This window comes from Calliphora vicina, chromosome 3 (assembly GCF_958450345.1).
Source record: "Calliphora vicina chromosome 3, idCalVici1.1, whole genome shotgun sequence".
Lineage (NCBI taxonomy): Eukaryota > Metazoa > Arthropoda > Insecta > Diptera > Calliphoridae > Calliphora > Calliphora vicina.
In genome coordinates, this window is record NC_088782.1 from 96376119 (window position 1) to 96400432 (window position 24314).

The 24314-nt window shown below is 28.3% G+C and overlaps 1 protein-coding gene across 2 annotated transcripts in view; it reads right to left on the bottom strand.

The window, feature by feature from the left end:
- LOC135954197 (uncharacterized) overlaps nucleotides 1–24314 on the bottom strand; it is a 73908-nt gene that overhangs the window by 2451 nt on the left and 47143 nt on the right. The window contains exons 4-6 of one of the 2 annotated variants that reach the window (XM_065504276.1): nucleotides 14627–14803; nucleotides 14271–14426; nucleotides 3461–3783 (exon numbers count right to left, since the gene is read on the bottom strand). In XM_065504276.1, coding sequence (XP_065360348.1) covers nucleotides 3461–3783; nucleotides 14271–14426; nucleotides 14627–14803 — 656 coding nt within the window. Of the gene's footprint in view, nucleotides 1–3460; nucleotides 3784–13863; nucleotides 14427–14626; nucleotides 14804–24314 lie in introns of those variants that run through there. The other variant, XM_065504275.1, reaches the window with a different exon arrangement.

A 24314-nucleotide genomic window follows, 5' to 3' on the forward strand; every position in this document is an offset into this window, starting at 1 on the left:
TTTAAAAAAAATAAAAAAAGTTTTTTCAAAATTTTTTTAAAAAAAATTAAAAAAAAAATTAAATTTTGTTTACCTAAAAATATTTAAAAAAAAATATTTTAAAGTATAATTTGCTGATGGGTATATAAGATTCGGCACAGCCGAATATAGCTCTCTTACTTGTTTTTTTTTTGTATTTTCTTCAAAATAACTATCCGTATATGGTTATTTTTTTCGTGTTGCACTGTGTTATCAACTGAATTAAAACTGAATATGAAAATCGTACTTCGTTATTTCTTAAACAATAGACTTCAAAGTTTTTGAACGCTTCAGTCAATATAAAGTAAATTTGTATTTTTAAATTCGATTTGTATTTTTATCACAATCAAAATGAAGGCACTAATTTAACTTTTCGTTTATTTTATCCACATGAAAAACGACCACAATTATTTAAAGTTCGCGTAATTTGTGTCTGCCGATTAATTGTTAAAAACAGTAAAATTAATAGATAAAACGTTAAATATATAATCTGTTTGCTCAACATTTTGTTCACTTGTTTATTGGAAAATGTCTTTAGAATCACTGCTGTCATTTATATACTTAGTCGCATAATTTATAGTGAAATATGTATAATAGACATTTAATCTTTATTAATTTACCACAAACTGTTTATTTATAATAAGAAAATACATTTATCAATGGTTTATGTGATTTACATGTGGATATATGTATGTAAAGTACATTGAGCCTTTAATGATAAGTTGAGAATATGAATTGGAATTTGAATTTAGTATTGTGGTTTGCACCAGATAGATAACTAAATAAAAAAGTTTTACAATTGTATATGGGGTCCAATGACTAAAATGAATTTCGAGATCATAGTTACCAGAACTTTCGTACAGATAACTACGAAAATTATTATTCTTTCAGTTTATACATTTGTAATTGTTAAACATTTAACATAAAGTGTGCTGAGAACGCAAAAACTAAGGGGTGCCTCAGGGTACTGTTGCGGGTTGCGGCTAATTTTATCGGTGTATTATTATTCATAGTTTTTTACTTTTATGTTATATTTTTTCATATATGGGGCACTTCATGTCAAATGAACCAACTTTTGAAATCAATGTCTTCCGATCGGGATGAAATTTGCACAAAGGTTAGTTCTTTGGATAGTAACTCAGTCCCAAATAGTTTAGATAGCTCTTTCTTCAATCGTTCGAAAAAAAAATATTTACAAAAAAAAAATAAAAAATTTTTAATATTTTTTTTCCGAAATCAAAAATTTTTTTTTTCAAATTGGGCCCTTGTTTTAAAATAAAGCTTAGATATTTTCCTTGAAGACCCTTATGGTCGCATAGTTGGATGCGAGTGGGATATCTATCAAAATAAATATTTTGAAACTCAAAACATACAATTTTTGACTTTTTTTTTTGGCAAAATCTAACTTTTTTTCAAAATGGGCCCTTTTTTATTTTTTCCTCAAAAGAAGCTTAGGTCCATTCCTTTAAGATATTTTTGGTCCCTTAATTTCCAAATGAATGACTGATTCATCATCGCACAGCCCAAATGACTGAAGCTAGGATTGTGAAATTTTAACTGTGGGTTCCTCCCTCCCCAAAACAATCCACTAAGAAGGGATTTTTGAAAATTCGAAATTCGGTAACCTAATATCTTCAAAACTAATAAAGATACTTAAAATTGCATGTTACTCCATTTAAAAATAAGCTGACAGGTGTTTCGTACTTTTTCGAACATCTTAGGGGAGAAAACGGGTAAAAACTATATTTTTGGCATCCTATGTATCTTTTAAACCAATAAACATAGAAACAAAATTTAAATTGTATTCTTTACTTATCAATAAATAAGAAATATAAGTTTGGTACTTTTTGGAAATTCGAACCTTTAAGCGATAAAAATTGTGTTTATTTTTGGTACTTTTTCATAAAATATATTTTTCTATAATTTACCAGCGCAATGGGGATAAAAAAGCTACCGAAAAGGGGATAAAATCGGGAAATATATTTTATTTGAAATAATTAAGTCAATTTTGATAATTTTTTTAACATTGGTTCCTGGATTCATATAAAAGTTTGTTATTTGGAACTCGAGTGCCAAGGTTTATATTGGGCCAAATCCGGGTAAACTGTTTGGTACTTTTCTTAAAACATATTTTTTCTTGGGCACATTAACACAGATTTTAATCGTTTGAGACATGTCTGTAGCATAAACAATTTTGGCAAATTGGAATGTTTTGAAATTTTAAACTTGAGGGGTGTTCAAGGAGGAATAGGGAAATTGGTAATTTTTTAATATTTTAAATTATTTCACTTATCGACATTAAAGTTAACTGATAAGTATCAGAGTGAAGTTAGTGTTAGAAATATTTAGGTACCAAAATGTGAGAACTTAACTATAGGTACTTTTTTATTATTCTAATGGTACTTTTTGAATTTTCTATAACAATGGACTTAGAAACATGAAATTAAGCATATGTATATGGTCCTAAGTGAGTGAGAATTCTAGGGGGAGACTTTTTGGTACTTTTTCTTTATTGGAATGGTACTTTTTGTAATTTCTTCACCAATGAACCTAGAAACATGAAATAAAACTTACATGGGCCCGAGTTGGTGGGAATCCACAAGTGGCTGCTTTTTTGGTACTTTTTCTATATTCTAATGGTACTTTTAGAATTTTTTATAATAATGGACGCAGAAATATGAAACTAAGCGTATATGGTCTAAGTGAGTGAAAATTCAAGCGGATACTTCATGGTACTTTTTCTTCATTCTAATGGTACTTTTTTGAATTTTCTATAAGAATAGACTTAGAAACATAAAATTAAGAATATATTGTTCTAAGTGAGTGAGAATTCTAGGGGGAGACTTTTTGGTACTTTCTTTATTCGAATAGTACCTTTTTGTAATTCCTTCACCAATGAACCTAGAAACATGAAATAAAGGTTATTGGTAAGTGTAAGAGTAAGTGGGAAACCACAAGTTGGGGCTTTTTGGTACTTTTTCTATATTCTAATTGTAATTTTTTGGATGGACTTAGAAATATGAAATTAAGCGTAATGGTGCCAAGTGAGTGTAAATTCAAGGGTATTTGAATTTTCTATAATGGTTCTATGTGAGTGAGAATTCAATGTGGTGCTTTGAATTCATTTTTAAAAATATTTTGTAAAATAGATTTGTATTCATAAAATTTTAATGATTCAATAAGGAATTAATTCTATAAAGAATGAATACTTAATGGAATGAATTGAATACATTTGAATTACAAAGGAATTAAGCCTATACATTAATTCATAATGAATTCATTAACGGAATGATTAATAGTTATCTCTTAATCATTTATTTGGTTTCAGTTTTCATATTTGTTAAAGATTTTTACTGATTTATTGAAGTAATTATCAATAATTTAGCTTCAATTCAAAATTTACAAAAGCTATTGGAAGATACACAATATAATTGAATCTTACCTCTTGACTTTCATCGACCGCTGGTAAAAGTTCATCCGTTGAATTGGGTGTTATTGGACTTGGTGTAGCCATGGTAATGCGACTCAAGGCAACACCATGTTGCATCGAAACAGCAGTATCGCCGATAATTATTTGCGGCTTATATTCCCTCAAATGTTGTTGATGCTGTTGCTGATGCTGGTGTTGCTGTAGACGAGCCAAACGCAATTTCATCTCTTGTCGAATTTCCTTCTGCTGTTGTTCCTTTTCGAAACGCATCATGCTATAGCTACGTACGGATGAACTCGTACTGTGTACCGACGCTAGACTTGGTCTTCGAGAACCTAAATTTATTTTTGTTTGTTGTACAATAGTAACAGTAGTAACATCAATAATGATGATGATGACGCGAGTGAGTTAAAGAGAGAAAGAGAGAATAAAAAAAATGCAAATATAAATTAAACACAAATCAAAATTAATTGAATTTCCAATAGTTTTTTTTAATAATAAAAAATGGCATTGATTTTGTTTGAGATTAAAATGAAATTAAGCAGTATTAAAAAATGCATTTGTTGGTTTTGCTTGAGGTTGTATTTTTTTTTTTTGAAAGCAACAAGCTAAAGGCTTTTTTAAATTCGACAGATTTAAAGATAAAGAATAGAATTTAAATTGTTAATAGAAATTTTGTGACACATAGTTATGTAAGAATGATTTACAAAGAAATTAAAATTATTATTTGTTTTATAAATTTTTGGTTTCGAATACAAGATGCAGCTTAATTTGGATTAATATTTGTTTTCTTATTTTATTTGAGGAAAAAAGCCAACAAATAATATGAAAATTTTGAAAAGATACAAACAAATTAAGTAAATAGTACATAAGAAACAGAAAAAAATTTAATTTACTTAAAACAATAAACAAATTACAGGAAAATGTGTTCAAAAATTAATACGTTTTTAAGAGTTAAAGATTTTTTTTTATATATTTAAAAGGAAAATTAATTGTGTTTGGTATTTTGTTAATGTGTAATTATTTAAGGAAAAATATTAATTAGTATTTAATTATTATTAGTAAGTATTTTTTGATTTTAATAAAAAAAAAAACAATTTGTTCACAAATATTCTTTTTAAAAAAATAAAAGCAGTTTTAAATACATATTAACATATTAAAACCGCTTTTATTTATTTAAATAATAAATATTTTAGTTTGTTAATAATTTGTAATAATTAGTACAAGCATTTCAATATTAAAAAAAATTACATTCTTTTAAAAAATTACTTCAATAATAAAAAACAAGATTCATTTTTATTTTATTTTTTTTTTTGATTAATAAAAACTTGGACTCAGTCACCGCCATATTGCTTTTTTATGATCACTAACGCTTTAGCTTAAAATTTAGTTATTTTTACCTTTTGTTTGACCTGTGTATAATATAAAGTTTAATGTTTTCTTTTTTTTCATATTTTCCTCTAAATCATAAAAATTTGAATTTCAACTGGTGGTGAGATTTCATTTGTGTTCAAGGTTTTTGTAGTAGTGTTTGATTTTTTTTTTTTTTTTTAAAAAAATACAAAATTAAAAATAACATTAATTAAACAAATTAAATAGTTACAAGTTAAAATAGAGAACATAATAAATAGACACATAAGTAGTTCAATAAACATCGATTTGAAATCAGAAGGCAGCAAATAACAAAATTTACATTTATACTATTCTAAGTATGTTACTAAGTAGATATTTCATATTCAAATGTTAGTAAATATTAAGTATAGTAAGTAGAATTGTTTAAACATTTAATTGTTGTTGTGTTTCTGTTAGTATTTATAGTATTGAACTGACTATTACTATTTATTGCTACTTGAGAGAGAATGTTGAATTGAATGTTTGACATTTCATAAAAAAGTGTGTTCGAGTAGTGTATGTATTTGGTTTAGTGTAAGTAAATAATCAGATTCTAAACTAAGAATTTAATTAAATAAAATTTGTTGCATTTTGAACATTATTCATAAAACAACTAAACACTAAATGTTATGGCGATAGCACATTCAGGGCCATTATTACAACTTGCCGTTATAGTTAAAGTTATCATTAAGGGTAACTTTTTCTATTGCTTAAAGTTACCTTTAACTATAACGGCAAGTTGTAATAATGGCCCTAAGTGTGATACAAATTTGTTTGTCATTTAAAGTCTTGAATTATCTACACCCTTTTTCATTGAAATTGAGAAAAGTCCAATTGAAATTGAGAATTTCCATTTTAAATTCAGAAAATTCCAAATGAAATTGAGAAATTCAAATTGAAATTTAGAAAATTACAAAAGAAATTGGGAAAATTCCAATTGAAATTAAGAAACTTCCAAATGAATTGGGAAAATTCTAAATATAATTGAGAAACATTATATAAATTATTTTGAACTAAAAAAAAACAAAATTAACGATTATATCAGATGTGGAAAGATGTGGTGATCTGGATAGACAAACTAATTTCAATTTATTTTGTCGTAGAAAGCGTGGTTGGTCTCGTGTTGGATCCCGAACAGTTCTTTCGATACCTACTTCCCGTGAACCCGACATCCACCTGATAGGTGCAATTCGTACCGCAGGCATTATTCAAATGGATAGTCGCATAGGTTCATTCACTGCCGAAAGCGCAAACGAATGTACATATTATAATATTTATTTATGTAGAGTAAAATAAATTTTTTTCAATTTCATTTGGAATTTTCTTAATTTCAATTAGAATTTTCCAAATTTCATTTGGAATTTTCTCAATTTCAAATGGAAATTCTCAATTTCAATCGGAATTTTTCCAATATGAAATGGAATTTTCTCAATTTCATTTGGAATTTTCTCAATTTGAAATGGAATTTCTCAATTTCATTTGGAATTTTTTCAATATCAGGTATAATGTTCTCAATTTCAATGAAAAATGGTGTAGTTAGTTTAACCAACGTTAGATCTCTGATTTAAAACATGCCAACAATCACAAAAAAATAGTCTCCTGTAAAGTTTGTTATTATGTACTTAATTCATTGCGGTTGGGTGGCCAGTTTACTAACCACTAGGGTATTCGAATTATTCGATTTTTCTCTTGTTCGAATAAAACGAATATTTCCAATAAGAGATTTTAACTTGTTCGAATAATTCGATCACACGTTTAAAATTAATCGAATTATTCTAATAATTAAATTTTTTTTTAAAAAGTAAGGACTGAAGTTTTGATGTCGCTTTTTTAATAGTTTATTGTTAAAGAATAATAAAAAATAATGTTAAAGTTAACAATTCAAGTATTGATAATGTTAAAACACATTCGAAAATTTAGTTAAATTTTCATTAAATTTTCATCAGAAATATTCTGATCCGATTAACTCCCGAACAATCTAAAAAACTATTGGCTAGCAAACCCTTTAATTTCCGTTTTGGAGCTATGCTTTAAAAAATTTGAGCTAGTTGGATATGATCCTGAATACAAATACAATATAAACGTATAAAGAACTTTTTTATGTCGTTCATTAATTCGGGTTTTAAATTGAGTAACTAATTCTTTAGTAAGTTAATTATTCACTATTTCTAAATTATTTATAACAAATTGTATTATACATCATGCTATATCAACGTTGCCGAATCATATATATTCAATGTAATCATTATAAATATCATTCTCAATATCACTTTCGACGACCGTTTCAAAATCACATTCAACTACACTTTAATCTAAGTTAAAATTTTGATTATTAATTGCGATTCTTCTAATATTTCGCCAGCTAAATAACAAATATTTTATTGCGTACCTCAAGTCCTAAGTTAAAAATTTTTAAAGATTTGTTTTTAGATTTGTAACTTCTTGCAGTAATATTTATATATTTATATGGAGCTATCGGAACACTCATCTACAGTGATCGAAAGTCCCTTTGTCTTTAGTTATTTGTCGAATTTCAGAAACAATACAATTTTTGTGAGTCATTATTATAAAATATTTGTTATTTAGCTGGCGAAATATTAGAAGAATCGCAATTAATAATCAAAATTTTAACTTTGATTAAAGTGGAGTTGAATGTGATTTTGAAACGGTCGTCGAAAGTCATATTGAGAATGATATTTATAACGATTACATTGAAATAGATGAAGGCCATGAACTTAAAATATATGTATATAAGTGTTGCAAAATATTAAATAAATCGAATGATAAATACAAATATTGCAAACTAACGTTTTGTTGCAAGAAAAGCAAGATTTTGAACATCTTTGTCTAACATGGTAATAAACTTTTTACGTATTTGTAAATGCCTGACTTCAAATGAGCCACGTTCACTGACAATGATATCAAATTTTGGACAGATTCCCTTTATAGTGTAATTCCCCAAGACCACTTTATTAAGCAAACGTTTATTAACTTTAACGTTATTTTTTGTTTTTCTTTAACAATAAAATATTAAAAAACCGACATTAAAACTTCATTCTTTACTTTTTTAAAAAAATTTGAATTATTCGATTAATTTTAAACGTGTGATCGAATTATTCGAACAAGTTAAAATCTCTTATTCGTTTTATTCGAACAAGAGAAAAATCGAATAATTCGAATACCCTAATATATTAATTTGAAAATATTGTAAAAATCAGTTTTTTGAGAGACTTTCACGCATTCAAAAAAAAAAAATGCAAAGAGTATTTATTGTTCACCGAATTCAGTGTTACTTTGATATTTCGGTGGTTTGGTCAGAAAATTTAGTCAAAAATATTTATACAAATTTATACGATACAAAAATTTTTATCATAGTTATTTTTGATACCAACCACCACGGTGGTTAGTAAATTAACCACTTCACTTCACTCCACAAAAATCCTTGGAATGGTTTGGGTTTTTCATGTTTTGATTATTTTTTTCTTACTATTAATAATAAACTAATCTTGATTAAACTAAAAATTGAATTGTTTTGATTTTAAATTTATACACAAAAAAGCGTGGCTGAAAGAGTTAAGATATTTTTCCGGTCAGAGTTTGATATGTTTTAGAAATACCCGGACAAAATTTTCGTATGATTCCATAATATTTATATATTTCTACAGATTGTCAATTGACAAAGAAGCATTACGGCTGCGAATTTTTTTCACCCAAACTAAATTTTTATTTTTCAGACAAAGCTGAAAAGTACAGTCATTAACAATAATTTCAAATTCGATCATCACAATCAACACTGTTTTCTCAGCATGACAAAAACAGAGAAATTTCGACTTAACCCTTTAACCCGCAAGAGTGCCTCAAGGAATGCATTACAAAACATCAATTTAGTTACAGATTCGTTAATATTTCCCTCGAAAGGCATTCTGACTTTTAGTTTTTGTTCTTTTGTTTTTGTTTTTATTTTTTTTTTTTAATTTCGAATGCATATAACTTTGGACTTTGTCATTATTTCTAAACAATTCTTTTTCTATTTGACACATTCATGTGTTGTAAAGGAAAATTGGAGAAAGTCGGGAAATATTTGGATCCGCTATTATCATAAAACTGGAGTAGGGTGGGTAAAAATGTTGAAAATTTAATTTTCAAATACGAATGCCTCCTAAGCTATAAGAGATAATTGATAGGTTGTTTGCAGTGCTCTATGAAGAGATTCTATATGTGTGACTTTTTTTGAAATCGGAACTCAAACGAAGAAATAGGATCGTTTTAAAAATATAACATAGCCGAGGTGTCCTACTTTGAGGACCCTTGACCGCACCCCTGGTGGGCCCATGAGGTCCAAGTTCAAAACTTAAATAACACTTCCTCTTTCTGCGTGTGAAATTTCATTCAAATTGGACTTAGCGTTTAGAAGTTACATATTTATTTCCCTCTATTTTTTATTCTATACCACTGTGCATCGTCACCTTATATGCAACAAAACTCGTAAACCGGTGTAATTAAATAACATATAATCACAAAAGAAAAGAATTTTCTTGAAACTCCATTAAATTAACTTATTAAAACGCTTTTTTTATTTCCGAAATTTAAGCACTAAGAGATAATTTAATTTATGAGGAGTGACTACAACCACTTTTTTTACCTTTTATCATTTTCATAAATTTTGGAAATCAATTTTTCAAACATCTCTAATTTACTCTACTTTTTATTTTGTGGAGTTAGGCCTTTAAGCTTCTGACACATTCAAATATAAAATGCAGCATTTAGTCCACATTTTTGTGCATCACTTAGTGTTTTTGTTCCTTGAATCATTATTAATGAAAATTTAAATGGTACTAATAGATAGAAGAAAAACTAATATTAACTGCCTGTTCCAGGATGTCGAAAGAAAAATCAGTCGAACAAATTTGTATGAAAAACACTCAGTTTTTAAAATTTTTCTTTCGACATCATGAAACAGGCTTTATAATTCTCCCTTTGTGAATTCTCACACATTCAGGATAACATGTTCCCAATTTCATGATTATTGGTTCATTGTAATAGAAAAATCGAAAAGTACCACTAAGTCCCTCTTTGTGGATTCTATTCATTTCATGATTCTATGTTCATTATTACAAAATATTAAACAACTACTTTAAACTGACTGGCCTATAATCATAGTCAAACGCTAAAGTCGGTTCTTTTTAAAAAACAACTTTAAAATAAAAACCAGCTTTTTATTAATTTGCAACCATAGTCAAAATTAAAGTATGTTTTAAATTGAATCGACTTTAACTGGGTGCCACCGCAAATGTAGAAAATGTTTTCATACAATAACAGCTGACATACAAAATTAAAAAAAAAATCCAAAAAACGTAAACAATAAAAGTAACCGGGACATCTAAAGAAAGTTGTAAAATGTTTGTTGTGGAAAAATGGAAAAGATAATATTAATTAATAATAATTACGATATTTTGGTACTAATTTTATTGATAACTGTTCAGTTATTTTTTTACTTTGTGACGAACTTTTTTACTCGGCGAAGAAAAGCTTATGCTGTTGTTGAACGAGTTAAAAACAACTTCAGCTAGTTTTATATTTAGAGTCGACTTCAGCGTCAGAAGTATACTTTAACTTGGGTATGATAGACCTAAAGTCCACTCTTAAGTAAAGTCGAGTTTAATTCTCTTAAAATGTACTTTATTTTTGACTATGATTATGGGCCACTATGTTTAATTTTTTAATTTAATTAGTATGTTTTAGGCTAAGATGACAACTAAACCTAAGCGCTCAGTTGGCATGTAGTATGAAATGAATTTGACTCTGGTGCTATTATCATCTTGTTGTTTTAAACCGAATATATATATTGTTATTTATTTTTAGTTTTAAAATACATATGTATATTTACATATTATATATTATTTTATTATAAAGGTAGATTCACACATGGCAAATATTTACTCAAAAAAGAGTAACCAATTTTTTTAGCACAAATTTGTTTGACGTGTTGACTCTTACAAGTGTTTTGTAAGATCAAACAGCATCAAATATAATAAAACTGTAGCATGTCACATTATTCGTATTTATACATACTTAGAACATAACGCATACTTAAGATACAACCATATATTTGTTTAAGAATCAACTCTGTATATTATTAACATTATTTGTATTTAACGTTTATTTTTCATGCAACTCTGTGTTTATTTAAGTACTATTAAAAATCAACGCTGTGTATTATTAAGTCCCCTTTTACAATGCAGAAATTAAAAGGCGACATTTTTCTCATTCACGTTTGAACTAACCTAAACCTGTGTAAATCATCCTTAAATGAGATGGCGAGACATTCGACAGTTGTACTCACTTGGGTACGTGGACACAGGGAGAATGAGAAGAACGGGAAGAGGAGCCTTGAGGAGGAGCATATTACGAACTTGCCCAAGCAAGGTGGAGAAATTTATTCACCTGTGCCACCACGAGGATGATATGACCTGCGTTGGACTGTAAACGCACGTCGTACCTACTTTGATTGCAACGAATACGACTGAGCAACATGGTGGCAGTGATCACCGGGCATTGCACCTTCGGTACCCATGCTGCTGGGTTACCTTACCACGACTACTGTAGAAGTTGTCACAATGAGGAAGAGACCATCCTACACTTCTTCTGTAACTGTCCGGCACTGGGTGATCTACGTGCCAGGCATTTAGGTGAACGATGCTTTATCACCCTTTCCGGGTTATCCGTGAAGAATCTAAGGTGTATAGACGCCTTTATTAGGGAAAGCGGATGGTTTATAAGACCAGACATGCAAATTATGCCTCTTATGGACCCAGCAGCCATCCCATGATGGTCTGCGTTATTCGAATTCTTTGAATTCTTGACCCCTCTCCTCCTTCTTTTCTCTTTTCATATATATTCTACTCTTGAAATTTCACTATAACTTGTCTATAGATTTCCCTTTTCCTAACTCCTATTTCCCTTTTCCTTCTTTCTGTTCAAATTTTTCTTCTTCAGGTATCACAAAGGGAACGTTCATTGGACCCAAGTGAGCTGTACGTGACGAAGGTTTTGGACGGCTGCCTGTATACCATACTAAACCTGTGTACTACACACTCTACCTCTTCGACCCCTCGCCAACAAACTTCGTCTGTCTGTCTTTCAATTTCTGCATTGTAAAAGGGGACTAATATAATTTGAATCAAGTACATATTTTGACAACAGTGGAAATGTAGAGAATTGCACCACTTGTGTAGAGAAGTTGAGTAGCATTCTTGTCTTCAATCAGTAAAGAACATTGTCCAGGCTTATTATAAGTACTGGGCGTGCCTTTTCTGTTGACCGAGAAATAAATCTAGAAGTTTTTGGAAAGTTATAAATAAATTCTGTTCTCTTTTGTAAAAAGTGTGCTGTTTTCATGATCAAATACAATCTTAGTAAAAAGATTGTCTTAAAAGTAAATTTTGTGTTTTGAATCATCCTAAGTGTAACAAATAAAAGAATTCGAATATATTTTACTTAGTGGTTACGTCTATGCCATGTGTGACCATTCCTTAAGAGATAAATCTGTCGCGTACGGTATGTCACGTGCGATATTAAATTTTATTTTTTATAAAATCATCCAAAGATTTTTTTCATTTAAATATGACTGATTGTAATGGAAAAATATGTGGTTTAGTGTAAGAAATTAAAAGAAAAAGTATCGCCTCTTACGAATCGCAAATTACATCCGTTTTATGTCACGTACGATATACCCTTATTTCGCTCAATATTTTGGACAACAATATTTTGAAAGTACTAATTACTTTTTTTTTAAATATAGTGCCCTCTGAAGGGAAGATAGATAGATAGTGGGAGGCAGTAAACAGATTTATTGACATTGTGAATCACTCGTTAAGGTTAGCATACGTTAGCATAATTTTGGAGTAATACGGCGAAATCAGCATGAACCCCCCGCGAAGTAATACCGAATGGCAGTTCCGTGGGAATGGGGGTCTGAAGAATGGGGGTGTGGTTTAGTACGTAGGCATACGTGAATCGTGCATGTTTTTCAATACGGGTTGAATACATTTATGAAAATTCCACACCTCCAGCGCATCAAAAAAAAAAAAATATAGATAGATAGATAGCTAGCTAGCTAGCTTTCCTATAAAAATATAGTAAGGATAAAGGTATATAAGATACAGCACTGTAACATGTGGCATTATTAAAGTATCGAACGAATATATACTATTAAACTAAGTTAAAAAAATTCAACAAAAAAAAAAAGAAAATGTTAATTGAAAAAGGATAATTGAATATAGTTACAAATAGAGAACAGTAGATCTGAATAGAGTAGATTTAACCATCATTAACAATTAGAAAAAAATGCAAAGAATATACATTGTATAAAAATGTTATTAATTTCAACATTTAGTATGCAGTATGTATTATATATCATTGTTATTTACTTGTATAATTCATTAATGAATTAATTAATTATACATACAAACATACACACAAAAACAACATCAATTTTAAGTATAATAATAGAGAAGAGTTTTTTTTTTTTGGAAAATTAATAACAACAATTAATTAATTAATTCTAATAATACAAACAACACACACGCACACACACACTAAAAACGGCAATAATTTAGATTTAGATACTATTGAATGAATACCAGTTAGAATAATTAATTAATAACAAATTGTTTAAATAGACAGAGATTGTTGTTTTAATTTGTAGGAATATGTTTATGTTGTTGTAAAGTAAAGTAGGAGTAAAAAAACAGAATAGAAAACAAAAGAAACAATTTTAAAAAGTATATTAAGAGTGTTGGAGAGTTCAAATCTAATTTAAAATGGATTTCATATTTTTTAGTAGTAGTAAGTAGTAGTTGTTAATTTTGGTGGTTTTACGGTAGATTGATAAAACTGATTAATTAAAGTTTTAATTGATTGATTTGGTTGGTTGGTTGGTTGGTTGTTTTGATTGTTTTGATTGTTTGTTTGTTTTTGTAATTGGTTTTTGTTTGTTTGTTTTGATTTTAGGAAATGTTTACCGCAAATCTTGGGGTTTCACTGGCCGGTGTAGGAAGTGCACCAATTTCTAAAAGACCATTATCTAAACTATTTAACGCATCGTCATCGCTTCGATAATTATCGATTCCATTTAGGCCCAACAATGCTCTAACTCTATCGTGATTTTTTGTTTTGGCCGGCGATAGTTCGAAGCTCAACAGATGACGCTGGTGATTCAATTGTTTTTGCAGATGGCGCGTCATCGATAGTGTACTATCGCAACTTTGACTACCCGGATCTGAACCGTTCTCATCAAGATTATCTCGAGAATTGGCACTGCAGCCAGCACCGGAAGTTTGACGCGATGAGACGCGTGACGCGGCCGTTTGTTTAGATAAGGTTGTTAAGTGACACGATATAAGCAATATGGCGGCTGATCTAGCCGCACCTGTGCGTGATGTTGAGACAAGTATGCCCTTGGAGCCAGCTGTCGCACTACTATTGCCGCCTGCGCCTCCCGTTGACGAGCGTCGATTGCCATAGGAACCGATTGAGCCGCCACTAGAGCGTATACTCGAACGTGAGGAGGGACGACCGGATTGCACTGTCAATGGTATACCTGGTAAATGTGAAGGCATATCAGATTCACAATAGCCACATAATCATATATAATAATAATAGTAATGTATTTTATACATATAGTAGGTGCGATTTAAGTAATAACAACAATACACAACACAACACCAAATACATGGCTCAGTTGGACATTGGTTGGACATTACTTGGATCATGGATTAATATTACCTGTTTCACTTGAATACATTATAGGTGGCGGTAAATTAGCATCACCGAAATTTCGATGACGTGGATATTTCGTTTTACTAAACAGATGGAGTACCATACAGATGAGACCAGCCAGTACACCGATTCCGACACACACGCCCAGCAATGTTGGTAAATCGGAATTCAATTCATCGATATCTGTGGAATAAAGTGGTAAAACAAGTCATTTTATTAATAAACAATTCATATTTATAGATACATTAAACGATATTATATTCATTCTAATAATATCTACCTTTATAGATAAAAGAAAGGCTTACTCCTCCATATATAGAGGAAATCTAATTTGTGTTTAATTAACTCCATACTAAATTACTTTATACTTCATACAAAATTGGGAGTTTTAGTTCTGAACATACCGAACGCAAATTGTAAATGTTATAGAATTCAAATATACTGATTTTGTTTGTCATCAATCAGTATTCTTACTTTATTGAGCCACCTATAAATTATATCCCCCACTAGTTATTTAGCGATGATATATACAAGAACAAATTGAATAAAATATAAAACATACTTTGTATACATTGGTCGGAAAACTATCTATCCTGTGAACACCATAAAATATCTCTCCCTTATCAATTTCTCAACATTCTTTCCGCCAAACATCATACACTCCCTGCCACATGAATAGGACCCCCTAAAACAATTTTTTCAAAAGATTACAGCTTCTACAAAAATAATGTGACGAACTTAATTTTTATTTTTAAATATTATTTAAAGGTATGTTTTTTTTTTATGTTTTTGAACACTACCGAAATTGGTTCAATATACATATACACATAAAAAAATTGCCTTTAAAGTTTGCGTAACATGAATAGGACCCTACTATAAAAAAAAATGTATGTATAGTTTGCTATAAAAATTTGTAATTTTATTTAAATATTATGAAAATTTGTACATTTTAAAGCCTTTTCAATAATGCATAGAGCATCCATTTTTACAGATTGTTTCATAAATTCGATTGGGAATAGAATCATACAATGATATTATATAATCGAGCAAAATGGTCGATCAAGCCACTTTTATGCCTTCAATAAGTTATTCTTTGGTAGTATACTGCTTTCCAGAAGCATACACTTTACGAGCTAGCCATCTCCAAACATTTTCAATTATGTTAAGGTCCGGCGAGTTGACCCCCTTAATCGAGAACATTAACATTTTTACCACCCGGGTAGTATGAATTAGGGTTTTTGTCATGCTGGAATGTCCACTGTAAGCTTCCAAAAATGTTCTGAAAGTGAGGAAACGGTTCTTGTAGCACTCCAATATAGCAATTAGCGTTCATGGTGCTGGACAAAAATTTCACTTCTCAGGTACCATAATAATATATGGCTCCCCACACCATAACCCCCTCCCACTCTGCTATGCAAATGATGCTCCTATTTTCGGTGACCGTGAAAATAATAATTGAAGCCATCAGGGCCTTCAAAATTTAATTATTTTTCATCTGAAAAAGGACACGGTGCCACTCGTTATTCCGCGTCATGTGAGTTCGACAAAACCCCAAGCGCATATTTTTTCGAGCATCGTTAAGTGGTGGTTTTTACTTAAGTTTTAATCGCTTCAGATGTTTTGCATTCGAAAATACACGCTGCGCTGTTCCTACACAGAAAAAATTATGACTAAAATATTTTCAAACAAATGCATGTTTGAAATCAGATTTGTATTTTATTATTTATTTTATTTGGTTTCATAAATATTTTAGTTGGTTTTAAATTTGATGGTTAACAATGCTAACAACTTTTTTTAATAATGAGAAACGTCTATTTGTTTTGTAAATATTTTAACATAATGTACTTAAAATCAAGCACGTTTTCATTTTGTGATACATTTTTATAATATTCAAAATAATAGACAACACTTGTACATAACAAAATATTTTCTTTATTAAAATTTTGTTTGAATTTTTTTATAAACTCAAACAATTTTTTAAATTATTGAAAAAATGTTTGTTTACTTTGAAACAAAAACAAATTTATAGTGAATTTTGACAAACAGCTGTAAAATAAAAATAAATTATACATATATTTTGAAAAAAAATATTTACATATGTACACAATTTTTAAGTTTTGGTCGTCATGAAACAGACTAGGAGTTCAAGGGCTCAATAACTCCTCACGTTTCAAGATTGGTAAGTATGTATGAACTTAAAATTCTTTATTATATCATTGTTAAACATTCCGGTATAATTGCAGACGTTGTTAGCTTCCTATGACAGAAATTTGGGAGAATACGACATAATTGGTAAGACGATTGATTTTCATTAAGATGAATGTGAAAACTGGTTTATCTTCCCACAGGTGAACAATATCCATATAACTTGGATTCCCGTTTGCTGGATAGTCCGTAAGTGGGAGAAACTAGTTCATATTTTATATGACAGTATTTTCTATAGAAAATATTGTGTATAACAGTATTTTCTTTAGAAACTATTATATATAACAGTATTTTCTTTAGAAAATATTGTATATAACAGTATTTTCTTTAGAAAATATTGTGTATAACAGTATTTTTATATAGAAAATATTGTCTATAGCAGTATTTTATATAGAAAATATTGTGTATAATAGTATTTTCTTTAGAAAATATTGTGTATAAAGTATTTTCTTTATAAACTATTGTGTATAACAATGTTTTTCTATAGAAAATATTGTGTATAACAGTATTTTATATAGAAAATATTGTGTATAACAGTATTTTCTTTAGAAACTATTATGTAAAATAGTATTTTCTTTAGAAAATATTGTTTATAATATTATATTATAATATATAATTAAAATATTTATTGATTTTGAATTTAAATGTTATTAATATTTTAATTGATTTAATAAAAAATATTGTTTGAATATCTAGTCAAAACCAATTATTTGTTTCTATGGTTTTATTAAAAATATTGTTTGATTTTATGTGGAATTTCATATAAATGTTTCATTGATAGTTAAAATATTTTAATAAGAAAAAAAATTTTTTTTTTCAATAAAATATTTACAAATGTTGTTGTTTGATTTTGTGATTTTTGTGATAGGTCCCATTTCAATAAAATATTCAATTGACTTTATGAATTTTGTGATTGGATTTGAATTTTTGTTTTTTCTGTGTACGCTTGTCGAAACACCAGTTTTAGCTGTAATTTGTGCAGACGAGTCGTCAGAATTTCATGCTACTTTGAGAATATCATGTTTATAAGTTTTAAAACTGCTTAACATTTAATGTTGCCATACTTATAAACAATGTTGATAATACGCTTACTGGTGGAAAAATTGATAAACATGTAGCAAGCAGGCGTAACATACCCTTAAATTCAAATTGATAATGCAATACCGCAACATTACGTTACAGCGTCAAAACATTGACAGCACTAAAAGAGGATACAAAAGAGGATTGCTTATCAGGCGTTTAGATTATAGAAAATAAATACTCTTAAAAGAGTCTTAGCTCTGGCGTCGACCACTTTTCCTAAATAGTTGATAAAAGCAAAGTTTTTCCTTTGTTTTTATTTGTAATCCTTTAGAAGAGTCAGAACTATTATTATTATTATTCACTTATCGAATAAAAAGGCTGTTGGAGTAGAAAATCAGTATCATTATATTTTCAGGCGGCATGAAATAACACCCCACGAAATAACACCCCAAAAATAAAATGAAATAAACCCCCAAAATTTGGGGCCTTATTTCATATGCAATAAAACCCCAATTTTGAAAATGAAATAAGACCCCAATGAAATGAAATAATGCCCCAAACAGAAATGAAATAACACCCCATTACTGGGATTAGGGTTGCCAGATAACAAAGGTCAAATAACTGGACAATAAGAACAATTTACCTGGATTTTTAAAAAATAACTGGATAATTTAAAAATGCACTTATAGTTCAAAAAAGTTAAATTTAAGTTAAGTTGTTTTTTTACAAAAATAAATAAAAAATAAAGAAACGTTAAATTCAGTCCTACATACATATGTATCGTCACCTAAAATGCAAAATAACGTATCACCAAAAAATTCTAAGTTGATTTTATTATTGATTACGATTTACTACATCATATTACATATGTATGTGTAAAAAATTTTAAACTTTTACTTTCAAAAATAATTAAATCATAACCAAAATTCAAACAGCGTATCATCAAGTGCATGATATTCTTAAACAAAATAAATTTAACGCTTTGAGTAATTAATTTATAAATACTATTTTACCCTATTTTATGTAGATTCCTTATATTTTTTAATAAATTTGTTGCTATAGAATTGTTTTAGGCAATATTTTTGAAAATTTAATAAGTACATTTTTTTTAATTTTAATAAGTATCTTTAAAAACTCCTTTTATATTTAAGATTTTATTTTTTCATACAAATTGATATTGATGATACGTTATTTTGGTTTTAGAAAACATTAACTCATTAAAACATTAATTTTATTGTAATCCAAATTTTAAAATTTTGTTTCAATACCACAATTGTGAGAATCCATATCAAAACGGAGAGAAAACAGCTATTTTTGGATTTGACATCTTCGATTTTAATCAAAATTGCCACACATATTACGGTTCCAAAGCGTTTCACAAATCAACCCTTTCCACTTCAAAAATATCGCGATTTGAAAATTTAAAAATTTGTTAAAATTGTCTAAAATTATATACACATACATAATTGCCAATAATATTGAAACTACTCAAAGTCCAACAAAATTTTTGATTCCATTTTCAAAAAAAAAAATGTGTAAATCAAATTTTAAAAGGTTAAAGGTCAATTTTCGGAGTAATGTTAAAAATGTCCAATATCGCAGTGTTAAAAATTCAGAAAAACACATGGAATATCTTACGGCAAAAGCAGGAATCACTTTCTAGGGTTAAGTTCATGCATTACATTATACATAAAATAGAAATATGCTTCTGGCAAACCTTCATCCATATATCCTTTATCATCATTATAACCCATGGTAGGTGTTCATATTGTTCAGGTTACGACGATTTTCGTCAAACAACCCGAATGTGAACAAAAGAGCGTAATAGAGCGTAAAAATACACACAATTCATTCAGTTTCTTGATGTTGTTGTGGATATTTTATTTTTTACCCAGAAGAGCACACAAATTAAATGCCTCTTTTTGCCTACCAATGATTATAACAAATTCCCATGTGACTTTTCGACAAGCGTTTTGAAGAGGTATTTTTACCTCTTTACTGCTGACCAGGATATATTAATCGGTCGGTTGCTCGCTTGGTACTAATCACTGTAAGGAAAAAATACAACTGACTATACATTTGCAATTACAATTATATAACTGTACAATTTTTTTCTGTACAAAATATTAATTAATAAAAAATATAATTAATAAAAAAATATTTTGCAAAATGAAAGAAATTATTTTTTAACTGGACAAATTGTGTTTTAGCTGGAAACTGGACAAGACACAAAAAAACTGGACAATCCAGGCCATTCCAGGCCGTCTGGCAACCCTAACTGGGATAGTTGCAATTTTGGGAGACATTTGAAATAGCATCTGCCATTAACTTCATATCGCATTAACTGCATATTTTGAGATGTTTGCACTGCATGAAAACAATGCTTGTAGCTTTCTCATTTTGTGTTGAAATCCCTTTTAAGAGTTTTGGGTGAAATAAAAACTGTATATGAATACGAAATATATTTAGGTTTAATGAGAAAAATTGTGTAAAAAATCAAAAATCGCGCGAGTTTTTATTTTTTACACAATTTGAAATTAAAAATTATTAAAAAAGTTAAAGCTGACTAAATATACAAAATTTCCCATAAAAAAGTAGACCTTTTTTAAAAATTTAAATCTTTTTAATTTTTATTTATTTAAATATGAGGAAATAAATTGAATTGCTTTCTCGGAAAGTATTTTCAAACTCCATTAGAAATTTAGAGAAAAATAGAACAACATTTTTTAACATACTAACAAACAATTTAAGTTTCACAAATATTGCGGAAAGAAATCTTATTAAACTCATTGCAGAGGTATAGCCTCATAATATTTCTGCAAGATCTTCACATTAGTCCTTAATTATATTCAGAGCCTTTAACTCCTTACACAATTCATTTTCGTTCTTGTGGTTGTGCTCAACATAATATAACTTCCTTAACACAAGTTGTTAATATATCGGAACATAATTTACAGATTAATTTACGTTTTCTTTATAAATTAAAAATGAAATTATCCCCCAAAATTTATATTGGGGACTTATTTCATAATGATTTTTTGGGGGTATTATTTCATATGAAATAACCCCCCAATTAAAAAATGAAATAATACCCCAAAAAATGAAATAAGTCCCCAAAAATCGTTGTTGTTGCTCTCTGTACTAATTTTTGCGGTGTTATTTCATTTTATTTTTGGGGGATTATTTCGTGGGGGTTTATTTCATGCCTCCATATTTTCATATCATATTATAAATTGCTTCACATTGGATCTGACTGCAATTTTGAAAGTGTTCAAAGTTTTAAAAAATTTAACTTTTTTAAAAAATTAAATAAAACATGAAGCAGCTCACTATATATTTTTAATTTTTTTATTTATTTTTCTTAAGATTATTCTTGCGTTATACATATAATTTAATTTCATTTATATAGAAGTACACAAGGCAACAGAATCGAAAAAATTTTAGAGGCTTTTTAAACCACTACACAATTTTGATGTATTGTGGTTCCAGTAGTACAAATATGGTCCAAATTCTATGGAGAAGTTTTTTTTAAAAAATGTTTTTTCTAAAATTGCGAATTTTTGTAGATGTTTCTCCACATAATTTATGATAACTCAAAAAGGGTTAGTCCGATATTACTGAAATAAACTTGGAAAGTTCAAATTTACATAACCTTTAATCTGTTTATATATTGCGTTTTAATCGGCTCAGTAGTTTCGGAGTTATAATAACAAATTGAAACAAAAAATATATTTTTTACGTGAAAATAGCAATTTTTTTGTTTTAAAAAACTCATGAAAAAAATGAGATATCGATCATTAAAATCGATTGATTATTTTCGAATTTATTCACAATTAAGTGAATTCGCTCATTTTCACAAAATTTTACTTTTTTGTTTGATATACATAAAATTGAGTAGTTAATAATCTTCTTTCGATTGAATGAATTTTTAAAACATTTTTCACATGCTATGTAGAAATATTCACATATATAAGTATTACGTTTTAATGGGCTCAGTAGTTTCGGAGTTATAATAACAATTTGAAGCAAAAAATATACTTTTTACGTGAAAATAGCAGGTATTGTAAAAAAAATTTAACAAAAACAAAACACTTGTAAATGTACACTCAAAGTGCACACTTGCAAGCACATACATACAATTTTTATGATCGATATCTCATTTTGTTTTGTTTTGTGGATTTTCGATAATGCAAAAAATTTTAACAATTTCTGCCGATCTCGATTTTTCATGATTTTTATAAAACAAAAAAAAATTGAATTTTCATGTAAAAAATATTTTTTTTCTTCAATTTGTATTATAACTCCGAAACTACTGAGCCGATTGAAAGGAAATATATACGTGAAAATTTGTACATAGCATCGGGAAAATGTTTTCAAAATTCAATCAAAACAAGAACTTTAACTGCTCAATTTTATGTATATCAAACAAAAATGTAAAATTTTGTGAAAATGAGCGAATTCACTTTATTGTGAATAAATTTTAAAATATTTGATTGATTTTTATGATCGATATCTCATTTAGTTGCTATTATATTTGGGTTTGCGATGTAGCAATAAACCTGATTTTTCATGAGTTTTTTAAAACAAAAATATTGGGTATTTCTACATAAAAAATATATTTTTTGCTTTAATTTGTTATTATAACTCCGAAACAACTGAGCCGATTAAAACGCAATGTATATACAAATTAAAGGTTATGTAAATTGAAACTTTTTTAAGTTTACTTCAGTAATAGCGGACTAACCCTTTTTGAGTTATCATAAATAATGTGGAGAAACATCTACAAAAATTCGCAATTTTAGAAAAAAAAATTTAAAAAAAAATCTATTCATAGATTAAAAATTTTTATAATTTTTGTACTTAGATAACCATGATGCATCAAATCTATATGGTGGTTAGTGAAGCCTTTTTTTGCTGTTGACCTGTGTTATTATTTAAATTTAACTTTTAACGTTTATTTTTGAATTTAACGGATTTTACAAGATACTACTCTGTCGTTTATTTAATATTACTTGTCCAAATTAACATAAAGTTTAATTTATTATTGAATTTATCGTTACTATTATTAAGATTATTAAGCCTGAATTTTATTATGTATTATTATTAGTATATTCCAATTTATAAAAATGAATTATATTTCTGAGTAATTTTGTTAAGTGTATATTCGAATTAATCCACATTTGTAAACCCTTTTTTGTAACTTAACGAAACACTTAAGTTAACCGTTATAACGTTGTTCTAAAAAAGCCTTGATCGCATTGAAACCAAAAAATAAAATTTACTTTATAAACAACAGTCAAACGGTGAGCATACAAATAAAATCCCCTTTTATTTACTTAAACACTAATTCCTTGTGTTCTTATTTTATTCCCCTTTTTTCTCAACTTCACCAACATTAAATTTTATAATTTCTCAATCCTGAGGAATTATAAAATATTATTTATTAGTCGATCAAGATTAATAAATATATGGTCCTTCGAACCGGATATGAACCAGTGATCGATTAATAAATAATATTTTATAATTCCTCAGGATTGAGAAATTATGCAACTCTGTTTATGGCTTATGATTGTTACTTATTATTTACAACAGTGTATTAGAAAATATTATATAAGCAGTGCCAGTTACATGAATTAAATCACTTTGCTTTCTGCCTTCAATGAGTCAACAGCTTTGTCTAGTATTAAATTACCGTACGGGTTGAAAATTAGTTGAAGCTAGTAAGAAGTAGTCTAAGTAAAAATCTTTTGTGTGTTTTTTCTACTGCCAGTTTTGTTCAAATGAACAATTATAATCATAGAAACAAGATTATTTCAAACAAAGATATTGAATTTGAAAAAAAAACAATGAGTTCTTTAAATGATTTGGAAATGTTTCTCAATAACAATTATGTTTTTTTTAATCTGCATTGCAAATTATTACTTTTGTTATAATATTGGTCATCAGTGTAGCCCCTCTTACGCTTCTATTTTCAATATCTGTATCTTATTCTCAATTCCCTACATTCATTATTCATCTTATCATCCATTTAAAGTACAAATAAATATTTCACTTAATCATTCCTTACAAACATTCAAACTTATACTTAATACACATAATATGAGTACTAAGAGAAGATGGCTAAATATTTGAACAGTTTGTCATCTGTCCCTTTTAAAACACACAATGAAGGAATGCTAACAATATTTTTGTTACATCATTTCTTTAAATTACATTTGATTACAATTTGTCGTGAATAAAAAACTTTAACTTTGTCAAAATGACATAAAACTTGTACAATACGATACGTTTAAAGAAACTAAAGTGCACAAGATTTTGTTGCAATCTACAATTATTTATATGAAAATGTAACATCTTGTAATAAATTACAAGTGTTGCTGCAATCGCTACCTACCAGCAGCTTTAATAGCAGGACCACTGACTGGCTTTATTTAGTGGTAGTTTGTATCTACTATATACATATTTG